At 43.8% G+C, this 12844-nt stretch overlaps 1 protein-coding gene across 2 annotated transcripts in view; it reads right to left on the reverse strand.

The window, feature by feature from the left end:
- Nucleotides 1-8155: 8155 nt before the first annotated feature.
- Nucleotides 8156-12844, reverse strand: part of mtmr11 (myotubularin related protein 11) — a 33178-nt gene continuing 28489 nt past the window's right edge. For both annotated transcript variants that reach the window (XM_040118594.1, XM_040118593.1), the window contains exons 16-17: nucleotides 12435-12752; nucleotides 8156-10466 (exon numbers count right to left, since the gene is read on the reverse strand). In XM_040118594.1, the coding sequence (XP_039974528.1) occupies nucleotides 10017-10466; nucleotides 12435-12752 (768 nt within the window). In that variant the 3' untranslated portion in view covers nucleotides 8156-10016. The remainder of the gene's footprint in view (nucleotides 10467-12434; nucleotides 12753-12844) is intronic.

A 12844-nucleotide genomic window follows, 5' to 3' on the forward strand; every position in this document is an offset into this window, starting at 1 on the left:
GAAGCTGCAGAAAATATATTGAAGTTACCTGCAATGACACAGGTTTATAATTCAAGTAGATTAAATACTAGAGGGTTTTTGTTGGTTTGAGAAATGTCATGTATTAATTTATTTAAGTATAATGCTAATCATTTGAATCTGGGTTAAATGTTTTTGTCAGTTTTTTTTTTCTTTTGCAGTGCTTTGACCTAAATGCTAACATTAGCATGCCGATATGCTCCCATTGACAACGCTGACATGCTGATGTTAAGCAGGTGTAATGTTCACCATCTTAACTGAGCGTGTTAGCATGCTCCCATTTTGCCAGCATCCCCCACACTTTGAACTTTGGGCCAACCCGTGATCTAACCTGATTCATTTTTGCTCTTGACAGCTGAGACTCTCCGTTCCACTGTCCTCCCCCCTCCCCCGGCCTGAGTAGCAGCACGAGGGATTCTGCTACGATGTAGTGCACATGAGCCGGTCCGCCAGTCCCATCCTTTGTGCTTGGCAGATCGGGGATCTGGCTGTTGGGAGTCAGAGGTGAGCAGGTTTTGCACGTCACCTCATAACTAACAAGAAATTGCGGTACAGAAATGCTAAAGCATACTCTCACCCAGCACTTTATTAGGAACACCGTACTAGTACTGGGTAGTTCCTCCCTTTGCTCTCAAAACAGCATCATTCCTTCGTAGCGTTGATTCCACGAGATGCTGGGAACTTTCCTTTGAGATTCTGCTCCATGTTGACATGATCATGATTCACGTCATTTCTGCAGGTTTGTCAGCTGCACGTTCGCGCTGCCAGTCTCCCGTTCTACCACATCCCAAAGGTGTTTTATTGGATTCAGATCTGGAGGATAGGGGGGGCCACGGAAGTCCACTGAAGTCACTGTCATGTTCACGAAACCAGTTGGCGACAACTTTCGCTTTGTGACATGGTTCATGCTGGAAGTAGCACTTAGAAGACGGCGAATTGTGGCCATAAAGGGATGCACATGGCCAGCAAAAGAAACTCAGACAGGCTGTGGCATTCAGACCATTACTGATTGGTTTTACGGGGCCCAAAGTTTTCCCACACCATTACACCGGCAGCACCAGCCTGGACTCTTGACACAAGGCAGGTTGGGTCCCATTGGATTCACTCTGTCGACACCAGATTCTGACCCGACCGTCTGCGTGCCTCAGCAGAAATCCAGATTCATCAGACCGGGGTACAGTTTCTCCACTCTTCAACTGTGCAGTTGTGGTGCAGCCTCAGATTTCTGTTCTTGGCTGACAGGAGTGGACCCTGACGTGGTCTTATGCTGTTGCTGTTGCTGTCCACCTCGAGGTTGCATGTGTTGTTCATTCTGTGGTGCTTTTCTGCGCACCGCGGCCGTTGGAGCTGACAGCCTTTCTGTCAGCTCCAACCAAGTCTGGTCAACCTCCTCTGACCTCTCTCATCAACAAGGCTTTTCAGTTTGCAGAACTGTCATTTAATGGATGTTTTTTTTTGTTTTCGGCACCACTCTGACTAAACTCTAGAGACTGTTGTGTGTGTGAAAATCCAAGGAGATCAGCAGTTTCAGAAATACTCAAACCAGCCCTGTTGGCACCAACAATCATGTCACTGAGATCACATTCCCCCCCCCCCATTCTGATGTTTGATGTGAACATTAACTGAAGCTCCTCGTCTGTATCTGCACGATTTTATGCATCTCAGCGCTGCCACTGGATTGGCTGATTGGCTAAGTGCATGAATAACCAGGTGTGCGTACGTTTGAAGTAGTTTAGAAACAGTGAAACCGTTGCGTAGTCCTTCATAGTTCATCTGTAGAAAATGTCTCACTTCAGTCCAGCCTATCACTGACATTGGACAATTTTGCAAAACCCTGGATTATGTTCAGCAGCAACAGTTTTGAACGCCCAGCGCCAGCATTTTTTTTCCACCTCGCTACATGCTAAAGGGGACACTCCCTCCAGTGCTGGCACTGCTGGTTGGCGCCAGACATACAGTGAATCGTGAAGTGTGGAATCGTCCAATGGGGACATCATTTCTAGGGATACTGAGTTGGCTCAGTGTAGCTATAACTTGCTCACAAAAAAGGTTTAAGGGATTCTCGTTAAAATGTTTTGTTTATCCCATGCATTTGTAAAAAGAAGACTGGATAACTCTCAAATATCAGTCACATCGGCTTCAAAAATCAGTATCGATCAGGCTACGGGACTCGGCGGCACAATTTGATTTGAGCGTTTGTGACGAACTCTTTGACATGAACGAACCAATCGAGGAGAGAGGAGGGAAGGTGGCGCTGCAGAGGGAACCTGCTGAGCAGTTAAACACAGCTACACGACTTTCTCCCTGCAGCGGCCGGGCAGCTGGCCTGGAAAGAAGACCTGACACACTCGATTATCGTCCCAACCAAGTGAAACATACCTCCAGAGACAAACCGCCGTATCCGCAGTGCATGCCAGACGCGCGCGTCTCTGCAGCTGCTGTCTTTAATTGTTGTTTTAATTGTGTGTTCCTCACCTGCCCTGGCGAAAACGCGGGGTCACGCCTGGTTGAGGCGCAGTTCAACTTCGCGAACATGATCCGAGTTTCCTGCACACAATAAAACAGTAAGGGCCCAATACCATGATGTGCCTCCGCCGGCTCTTATCTCTTATCTGCAGTTGTAAATGCGTTAATGAATTGCAGGAGGAGACGCGGGCTTTACATTAAACGGCACAGGTACAGTACACGTGTTGAGCACCTCGATTAAGATTTGTCTGTACATCTGACCTCGTGTCCCGTTTGAATCCCTCAGTATTAGACATGGTGCAGAAACGTGGCGTTTCCCAATAATCAGCGGCCACAGCTGGACGTAATGTTTTATAATATTTTTACTTTGAATGGTAGAAATATGATCAACAGAGGAGAGAAAAGGAGAAAATAATGAATGATGAAATGTTTGTGTCTCTTTGAGTTTTTCAATTTTGATTTCAGGGCAAATACTTTCTCGCCATCTGGTGGTCACTTCAGGTATTACTAGGAGTAAAAATGTCATCGCCCAAAACATCCAGTCCACCTAAAGCAGCTACACAACTTCTAATTATTGAAGTACACTTAAAAAAAATAAATAAATAAAACAATTTTAAAACTTTAAAACCCACGACTGAACATTAATCACCTGCAATACAGAGATAGTAGAGCAATATCACTCAGTCCCCGCAAAAATAAAGACAGGGTGAATAAGGATAAATAAAAGGAGTATACATTCAAAAGAATTAAATAATGATAGTTATTTTATATTTTATGTAAGAGTATATATATATATAATATTTTGTGTGTAAACTGTAATATAACTGTAATAATATTACATATAATATTATATATATTGTTTTAAAAACAAAATAACTAAAACTAAACAAACATTTTAATGAAAATACACAAGCACACACACACAGACACACACACACATATAAACTTAATGTTATTAAAGGAATAGAAAGACTGTTTCCAGTTTTTACAGGAAAGTGCATTTTATTAAAATATCCTAGTGATGCACTATAATTAAAAAACCTGGGCTATAAGCAACAAATCAAAGGGATATATATATATTTTTAATACATTTTTCAGAGGTGAACATTTTACAGCTGGCACCATTTTGTGCGACATTAAACCTTTTTTTACCCCTAAACCTTCACCGGTAATTGAGGCATTTTGAGGCCATTTCAGTCTCCTGCCCCACTTCGAGCTCATTGGTGAGCTCCGGTCAGTTGTCTGTGTGTGCGTGTGTGTGTGTGTGTGTGTGTGTGTGTGCGTGCGTGTGTGTGTGTGTGTGTGTGTCTCCCTCTCTGATGGATGCGCATGAAGCTCCTCAGCTGCGCCTCCCTGCGTCCGCTCTCTGCTGCTGCTGCGGAGTAGGAAGAGGAGGAGGAGGAGGAAGAGGAGGAGTAGGAGGAGGAGGAAGAAGAGGAGGAGAAAGGAAGAGGAGGAGGAGGAGGAAGAAGAGGAGGAGAAAGGAAGAGGAGGAGGAAGAGGAGGAGAAAGGAAGAGGAGGAGGAAGAGGAGGTGAAACCGTCGAAAGCCATTCAAACGCAGAGACAGCGGCAGGAAACGAGAGCAGCGCTTTGTTTACGTCCTCCCTTCACATGCCCACGGATGATGAGGATGATGATGATGATGATGGTACGTCCTTTTCATTTGCATATGTAAAAAAACGTGGGAGGGGGTGGTGCTTTTTTTTTTTTTTTTTTTTTTTGAGGGGGGGGGGGTTGTTTTGTCCTGAATTTAAAGACAAACCAGACTCAGTGGTGTCGTGTTTGCAGAGATGTGATGCTCGCCCGAAGGCAGGTCGATGAAATCTGGATTTTTACCATGAGAGGAACCGGCATGGACCTGCTCTGGAGGATCCTAGCGGCTCTCAGCTTCGACTGCTTCAAAGATTCATCGTCGTCAAGGTGAGTGGTGATTGATCGACCTGAATTTCGGACGATCCACAACCGAAGAGCCGTCACATTCCTGGAGGCCAGCAGTGACTTTTTAACCTGTTTCCAATCTCCTTCTTATAATATCCCGGTTTTTATCTCTGTCAGATTTGCTCGTTCATTTTAAAATTCACCACTCTGGATGATCCTTAACCTGCAAATGCCCCCCCCCATTGAGGACAGATTTCAGATGATTAGATGTCAGCGGTGCCAATCTCGTCCCTCGCTCCACAGTTGTTATGACAACAGGTTTTCTGAGTCATTTTTCTCCAGCTTCTTTTCTCCTCACTGACGCCGGTGGCACCCTTTAGCATCAGTGGGAAAAATGGAGTCCGCTGAAAAGCCACGCACTGCCTCACCCGTCTCCTCGCAGGTGTCTCCGCGGGGAGTCCAAGCCATTTCCAGGGCACTTCCCTCGCGCGTCCTCGCCTCAGAGGAAGCCCGTGCACCATCTGTTGCCATTTACACTTGATGCGCTCGCACGATGTCTGATTGGCTGAGGCGGTCTGCGGCCCGGCTGCCGGTGACACAGGTACCCGCTGCAGCCTTTCGATGAAAGGAGGCAACGGCCTGTGACCCGGGTCCAGATGTGACACAGAACGTGCAGTCCCCCACCTAAAGACAGATTCAGGTCAGCGAAACACGCCCCCGCAGGCATCGCTCCGAGCCCCACCCTAACTGTGATCACTTCAGCTCTTGCGGGCGACAAATCTGTTGCTGGTGTGCGCCGGAGAGACCGGAACCCAGCTTGTTCCCGTCGGTCAGACGCACTGCTGCCGTATCTTAGTTTTGAGGGTTTCAACTGACAGATATTTTCATTACTGATTTAATCTGGGGGTCGTTTTCTTGATCAATCGATTAATTTGCTCCGTCTGAAGATTGAGGGGGAAAAGCCCGTTACAGTGTCCCACAGCCCAAAGCAGATATATTCAGACTGCTTTATTTTTATTCTACGAAACAGTCCACAACCCAAAGATCATCTTATTACTCTTGTGTCTGACAAATACCGGCAGCAAATCCTCACATTTGAAAAGCTGGAACCAGAGAAAATTTGGTTCTTTATGCTTGAAAAAAATGACTAAAACAGTTTCTCCTCAATCAAAGTAGTTGCCCGTTAAGCGACTAATTGTCAAAGATCTACATATTTTTGAGAAGGTTTGGTTTGTTTTCCGTCAATTTCCGGTAAATCCAGTCTTGAAGGAGAGCAGCGTGGGATAAAATATCGTGTTACAAAACAGTGCTGAAACAGTTACTCAACTAATTCTGATCATCCATTGGTTTTCAAACTCATTTCAATTGACTAAAAATGAAAAAAACATTTGCTAATTTTCTTTCTTTTGGTTTTTTTTTTGACTGTTTTTCAGAAAAAAAACAGGCAGTTTAAAAACCCCGGAACGCTGCGACGAAATTTTCAACTTTTTCTGAAACTTCATAGACTAAACAATTAATCAAAAAAGTTCACGACAGATTAATCTAGATTCTCGTTTGTTCAATTCCTACTATAAAAAAAAGACAATTGAGGACCACAAAAGTCATAAAAAAGACAATTTATGGTTATTCCCGGGTTGTTTGTACCCACTTCAACACCATTGCCCCGGACTGGATAATTGAGGCCGATACTGATGACGATATATTGGCCGATGGTAATTTCTCAACATAAACACGTAGTATAAACATTATTTAACAAGTTAAATTTGTTTTTTTTTAAAGGAAGAGTTTGATATTTTGGGAAGTTCTCGTATCTCTTGCTGAGAGTTAGAAGAGAAGATCAATGCCACTCCCGTACCTGTGTGCAGCTGCTTAGCTTAGCTTAGCTTAGCCTAGCATGCTTATCTTAGCATGCTGACTGGCTGAAACAGCCCCAAATGTATAAAAAAAACAAAACAACCTAAAACCAAAACAAACACGCCTACAATACCGGCAGCTCTTAAGCCCACCGATTAGACAGGCTAGCTGTTTCCCCCTGCTTTCAGTCTTTATGCTAAGCTAAGCTAACAGTCTCCTGGCTCCAGCTCCATAGTTAATGGACAGATGCGGGAGTGTTATGATCCAAGCCTGGGCGAGAAAGAAAATAAGCCTAACTCTTATGGCCACCTCTGTGCCCCGTGCACACGTCGGATCCTAACGGGTTTTACCTTTCAATACCCGACAAAGGTCTCTGTGAGGTTAAAATCGTTGCTCTGGTAAAGTAAATGTTTTGGGAGCTACAGTATCAGTACAGTGTGTGTGGGCTGAAATTATTTTGGTTATGGATTGAGCTGGAGTTTGTTTTACGTTTGTTTTATCGATTTATAGTCCAGTCGAAGTCTTTCAGAAAAGCAGATACAAAAACAAAACAAAACAAAGATATGCAGTTTACCATGATATTTAAAAAAAAAAAGCAGCATAATCTCGTATTTGAGAGGATGGAATCAGAAAATATTTTTCCTTTTTTTTTTTTTTGGCTGAAAAATAACTCTGCAAGATGCATTGATTATCAAAGTGGTTTATTCTTCTGTCGGTCGACCATCCGATTCATCGACCAATCGTTTCAGCTCTCCGGCGTGTGGACTTTCACATCCCAACTGTTCCCTTCCCTCTCAGGTCTCCCACCAAGCTGAGCTCCAGCCATGCCGGCAGCCTGGAGAGCAGCTCCCTGACCGGCTCCCTGTCGCTGGGCTCCGACCTGCCGCACTGCCAGTGTTGCATCTCCTACGAGGCCCGCCTGAAGCGCCTCTCCTGCGGCCACCTGTACTGCGACCCCTGCTGCGACCAGATCGTCAACCTGGCCTTCGAGGACATCGAGGGCCTGTCCGACTACCCCTGCCCCATGTGCAAGTCCACGCGCGAGCTGGGAGGCCTGGGCCCGTCCTCCTCCGGGTACTTCTACGGGCCCTACAGCGTCCTGCAGCAGCAGTGTACGGGGAAGGAGCACGGGAGTCGCTGGGGGTAGACTGTAAGCTCCGGCATGGGAGGGATGTCGAGAGTCTCTTCTGATGTGGGACTTTTGGTTTCCTCGCCAATGGCCAGGTTGATTTTTTTTTTTTTAATCCCCTGCCGCTGCCATGAAAGCTACGTGGTGACTTCGGACTACAACAAATGGTCATCTTACTTCATCCGGTCTTGCTCTGTCGTCTGTGGTGATCAGGTGAAACGTGAGAATGCATGACGCTAACATCCGTAGGTTTAAAGTGCCAAAACGCATAGACTGTTGGAAAAAAACTTGCACGTGATCGTAACAGCGGTGGAAGAAGGGGGTCTCTGATATTTCGGTCCATTTTATCCCGGGGTGTGGTGAAACAATGTAACGATCAAGCAAAACACCGAATTCGTATTTTTAATAGCATGCAGGTTTTCTACCAGCATCTGTATTAGAAACACTGGGCTTCATTCTACTGAATCTGATGTTGGGGACTGGAGTGACCAAACCAGAGCTTTACAAGAAGTTAACTGTGCAGTAGATATTTTGTATATTTAACGTTTCCTGTCAGACCAGTTCTTACTTTGTATTTCCTGTTAAAGTATTGAGCATTTTGCACATGATTCTCAAATAGTTTTATTCTGACTGTGCATATCGTGCAAGACGGTTGGATTTAAAGTTTTAATTCTTCTGTACAGTGCCATGCTACTTTTTAAGTGTTCCAGATCATATTGTAAATATTTATTTTGTTTAAAAAATAAAGTTTGTGAGCTGTGTACGAGAATGGGTCGTTTTATTTTTTGTGGAAAAGATTCAAACTGTGAACGCAGAAAGGATAACACTTTTTATTGATCAGGATCGAAACATGCTGATACAAAAAAAAAAATATGTACATCTGGCAAATTTTAGTGAAGTTCGTACCAAAAACATTTAAATTATACGAGGATACAGACCAACAGGTGTAAGCAGAAGATCAAGTTAGATTTTCCATGCAACAGGACAATGAGCTTGTTTTTTCTTTTCTCCATGGAAGAGAAGCAAAACGTGTTGGCATCAGACCTGGAAAGCTCTGAAATCCTTGCTGATATCAAGTGATGAATACTTACAACAATTTAATAATTCATAGTGCTATCAAGTGAGGTACCTTTTGACATGAGAGAAGGTCGTCATCAGTCACATCTGACAACTGTTATCCTGCCTTAAACTATTTGTTTTTTTAAAATTACATAACGGCGCAAATTCATTCGTCCGTGGGAGTGACGCCAGTGCATCTTACTTGACACCCACATCATGCGAACGACAAGGCGCAGGACCGGATACTTCCCTCTGTTATTTAAACACAGTCAGACACTTCCAAGTCATTGACCTAAATGCTGGCTGCATACAAATACACAACCAGACAGGACAAAAGAAAAAAAAAAAGAAAAAAGAGAAAGTAAGCTTTCATTTGCTTCCAACACTGGTACCTCCTCAAGGTACGGCAATCAAAAAAGGCAGAATAAGGTTCTTCTTGTTCAATTTCACCAAAATGGAGAAATTCTCAAAATAATACTAAATTTGGTCAGAAATCACACATATCTACATGTATGACATCAAGAATTGACCCGTAATGGTCAAAAGACTAAAGTGTAGATAGGATTATATACCTAAAGCCCTGAAATGATTTCAGTCATGCAGGAACTGAATCATACTGAAATAATATTCAGTGACTGCGGCCACATCCAGGCCAACCTAGCACTGAACTGAATATAGGCCTCTAGCTGCTCCCAAGCATGCATGCAAGTGGAGAGATATGAGAGCAGTACCAAAATAGCTCTCATGTCCTAAATTCCACATTAAAGTCACGGGTCACAGCGGCGGGAGTTAAAAAAAAAAAAGAAAACGGTTTTCAGAAATGATCTTTTTCAGAACAATATTCCACTTTAGATGAGCTGAAACAGGAAATGAATATATCTCTGCGCGTTAGCATGACAAAGATATAAAGAGCTGAATGTAGAAAAACAGAACAAACTTTTTCTAGAGAGACGTAGCCTGATGGTCGCACAGGCCACAGGTTAATTCCAGTGAAAAGCTGATGTGGGTCCATTTGTGTCCTTTCAAACTGGCCTCGAGAAGCACCTTATGACGCCACTATCTCTGTCCTGCCCAGTCACTGTAACCCATTTAGGATAAGAGGCTTAAAATGGAAACGACAAGCTTTCTCTCTTTCTTGAAGGGTGGAATGACGTTTACAAAGTGTGTGATGGCAGTTTCTACTGCATTTTAAGATACTGCAAGGTGATGAACTTGTTTTTTTTGTGTTATACATTATTAAACATCGTCAGCCCTTATTCTTTTTTTCATTGCAATTACATATATTTCATTAGAGGAATTCTGAATACCAGGGGTTGTTTTTTTTTAAAAACATACAAAACAGTTGTCACATTTTTAATACAGTACAGAGAATAAGTAGCAGAGTCCAGAGCTCTTACGCCGATTATTTCATACTACTGCAGTTCACTGTGCTCCACCCAATTGTTTTTTTTTCAGCTTGTAGTCTATGAAATAGAGTTTGACAGGAAACACAAGCCTGGGTCTCCTAAGTACATGATACCAGAGAGGGTTTGATCAGCGTCATATTGTGCAGGAGTTGGAACCGTCTGTATCATACTGTATAAAAGAGCAGTAGAGGCGAAGGCCAGACATCAGGAAGCTATTGATCCGTTGCTCTTAGGCAGCTTGGAGTTATTGGGTGCTGGGTAGTAGCGCTGGTCAGGACGGGCCTCTGTTGCTGAAGAATGCCCAAACAGGAAGGTGTGCTTGCTGCTGCCACTATTGTCCTTGTGGCTGGGCCTGGAGGGTGGGGCTGAGGCCTGCGGAGGGCCCCTAGAGGTCTGGTGGTTGGTGGAGGTAGGAGGGGGCGCCGCTCTGAGCACACCCGTGCCCTGAGGCCTCGACGCTGGGAAGAGGAAGGTGCCGTTGCTGGTGTTTTGGTTCAGATTGGTGTCGGTCCGCCGGGGCCCAGCTGTCTTGTCGGGCGGGTTCGGATCCTTGCTGGTGGACGCTTGTGCTAGTTTGTCTTTGAGCTGCTGCACCTCCCTGGCTAGTTTCTCCACAGGGTGGGGGTGGTTGGCTGAGATGGGGTGGGAAAACGCCTGAGGATAGAAAGCGACAGGGACAGTTTGTCTTGCCGTCAACGTCACTTCTCACAGCAGAGGGCTCTTAAATCAAATCTTCATTAAAGAAGTCTGGTGATGTTCCGTATCTCTTCCTTTTGTCAACCAAGCCCATGAAAAGACCAAAAGCAATAGTGAACTGATCCTAGTAACAAGGATCCATGTATCCAAAGCTTGATATTATTCCTCTGTGCCATAGACCTCCATTGTTGTCGTCAATCCCACTTACACCGGAAATACTCGCTTGTGCACTAAATGTCTATTAATTTGCAGCTAAAAATTGTCCCACACAAAGACTTTTTTAATTTACTCTTTACTCATTTACTTATTTTTTATTTACTTCTGTTTCAGTAACATTTGCTAAAAACTACAGGTGCCAGTTGCTTAAAATATTTAGCCTTAAGTACAAAATTGAACTAAATACAGTATTTCCTACCTGTTTTTAGAGTTTTAGCTATATTACTTGCATTATCCACAGTAGTTTCTGTCTTTATCTTTATTGTTTATCAGTATCTTTGCCTGTGGTAGGGTCTTGGGACAGCAGTGAGAGACGAAATAAAACATTGTTGGTTTTGGTCTTTTCATGGGATTTGTTGACAAAAACAAAATAAAGAATATCACCACTCCTATCTTTTAACATTCAATACTGATACTAATGCAACCCAATACACACCACACTAAATCCCACCTCCTACCTTAAGATTACAATATTCAGTTTTTGTCGACACTGTCAGTCAGGTGTCTCGTAACTTTGATGCTGAAGTTAGTAGTTATGTTGTGCTGAAGTGCATTATGCACGACAGCTGTTTTGTGTCATGTCAAGACTTGGAGTTCTACAGGAGTTCTAGCACTAATTCTCCAGTTAATGACACAGAGGGTAAAACTGGTGTTTGTTTGTTTTATTTAACTGAACTGTGAAGACATCCCCAACACAAATGTTCAGTGATTTCTGAATGAATAAGATACCTTGTGTCAATGCTGCTAAGAAAAAAGAAAGAAAAAGGATTTGTCAGACCGGAGGGGCAGTTTGATGGTGTGAGAAATTGTAGGGGAAAGACTTCAATTACACAAAAGCACTGGATTTTCCCTAATCTCTCTACGATGTAAACCTGAGATGATATTTTAGCCATTGTTCCTTTACAGCTCCCTTAGATAGACTAACAGATGACTGTACCCACCCACACAGCCCTCGACTATTCTTAACATCACCATGTGGACACTGATCGACACGCTGATGCACGGACCACACAAAGGCTGCACCACGTCCATACTGGGAATTTTCGATCAACAGTTCCAACTAATCTGCTTGTTCAACGTCATCCGTTGAACACGCAGACATGATGTGAGAGGATGTGACACAGGAAACACGATGAGGCTGTAAACAGTGGATATTTCAGACCCTTCAGGAAGTGCCGTGAGCCTAATTTGATAAAACATTTGTATAGGATGGTGCCCACTTAATAAACTCAGTGACACATCTGCACTTTGTCACTCAAACCTGCAGAATTCAAGGTCGACAGTCACTAAATAGTGTTGCCTGTCTGATGGCTCTGTATACTGTTGCATACGTTCTTTAGTATAAATTGAGATTTGAAATGTATGCCTGCTCTCATCTGCCTTTTTTTTTTTTTTTTTTAAACTTTACTAAAGTCTAAAATAATTTCACCTTTCACTGGCTCTCAGTGCGGAAACATTTACCCTATATTTGTAGATATCAGGGTGATGACTTTATTAGTGGTAACAGAAAATTTCAAATAGCATGTTTTGTTTGTGTACCACCTCAATATACATTTTCTAGTTTTGTTATAGCCCAAATCCTAAAATTTTATTTAAAAAAAAAATAAAAATAAAAAATCAATTCTCTGTTGAGGAGCTAGAGAGCTACTCTGATTCACCATCGTACCTAATGTAGTATGCCCAGCCATCTAAAGCCCACTTCCCATATACCTGTGCATGGAGCGCCCCCCGGAGGTAGCACTCCCTCCACAGGCCCATGCAGGGCCCCATAAGGAGGGGCAGTAAGGGCTCATAGGGGTCAAGTTGTCCTTGAAGTCCAGAGGTGGAACTGAGGCACTGGGGAAACTCAGTCTGGGCCCAAGCTTTCAGCAGCCTCTCAAGGCCAGGCACATTCTCAGAGGACGGCGCCCTCCGGTGGCTTTTCTTGTAAACGCCTGAACTGCCGCTACGCCAGGGAAGCAGGTTAGCAGGACAGGAGAAGGCACCTCGAGAGAGGAGGAAGACTGAGCCGGGGATGGCGTCAGTCAGCTGGTGGGCAGATGAGACAGTGGGGAGGGACGGTTAGAGGGAAAAGATACTGTTAGTCAAGGTTTTAATTCAAGCCACCTGCAAAAGTAATC

Source organism: Xiphias gladius, chromosome 22 (assembly GCF_016859285.1).
Source record: "Xiphias gladius isolate SHS-SW01 ecotype Sanya breed wild chromosome 22, ASM1685928v1, whole genome shotgun sequence".
Taxonomy (NCBI): Eukaryota; Metazoa; Chordata; class Actinopteri; order Istiophoriformes; family Xiphiidae; genus Xiphias; species Xiphias gladius.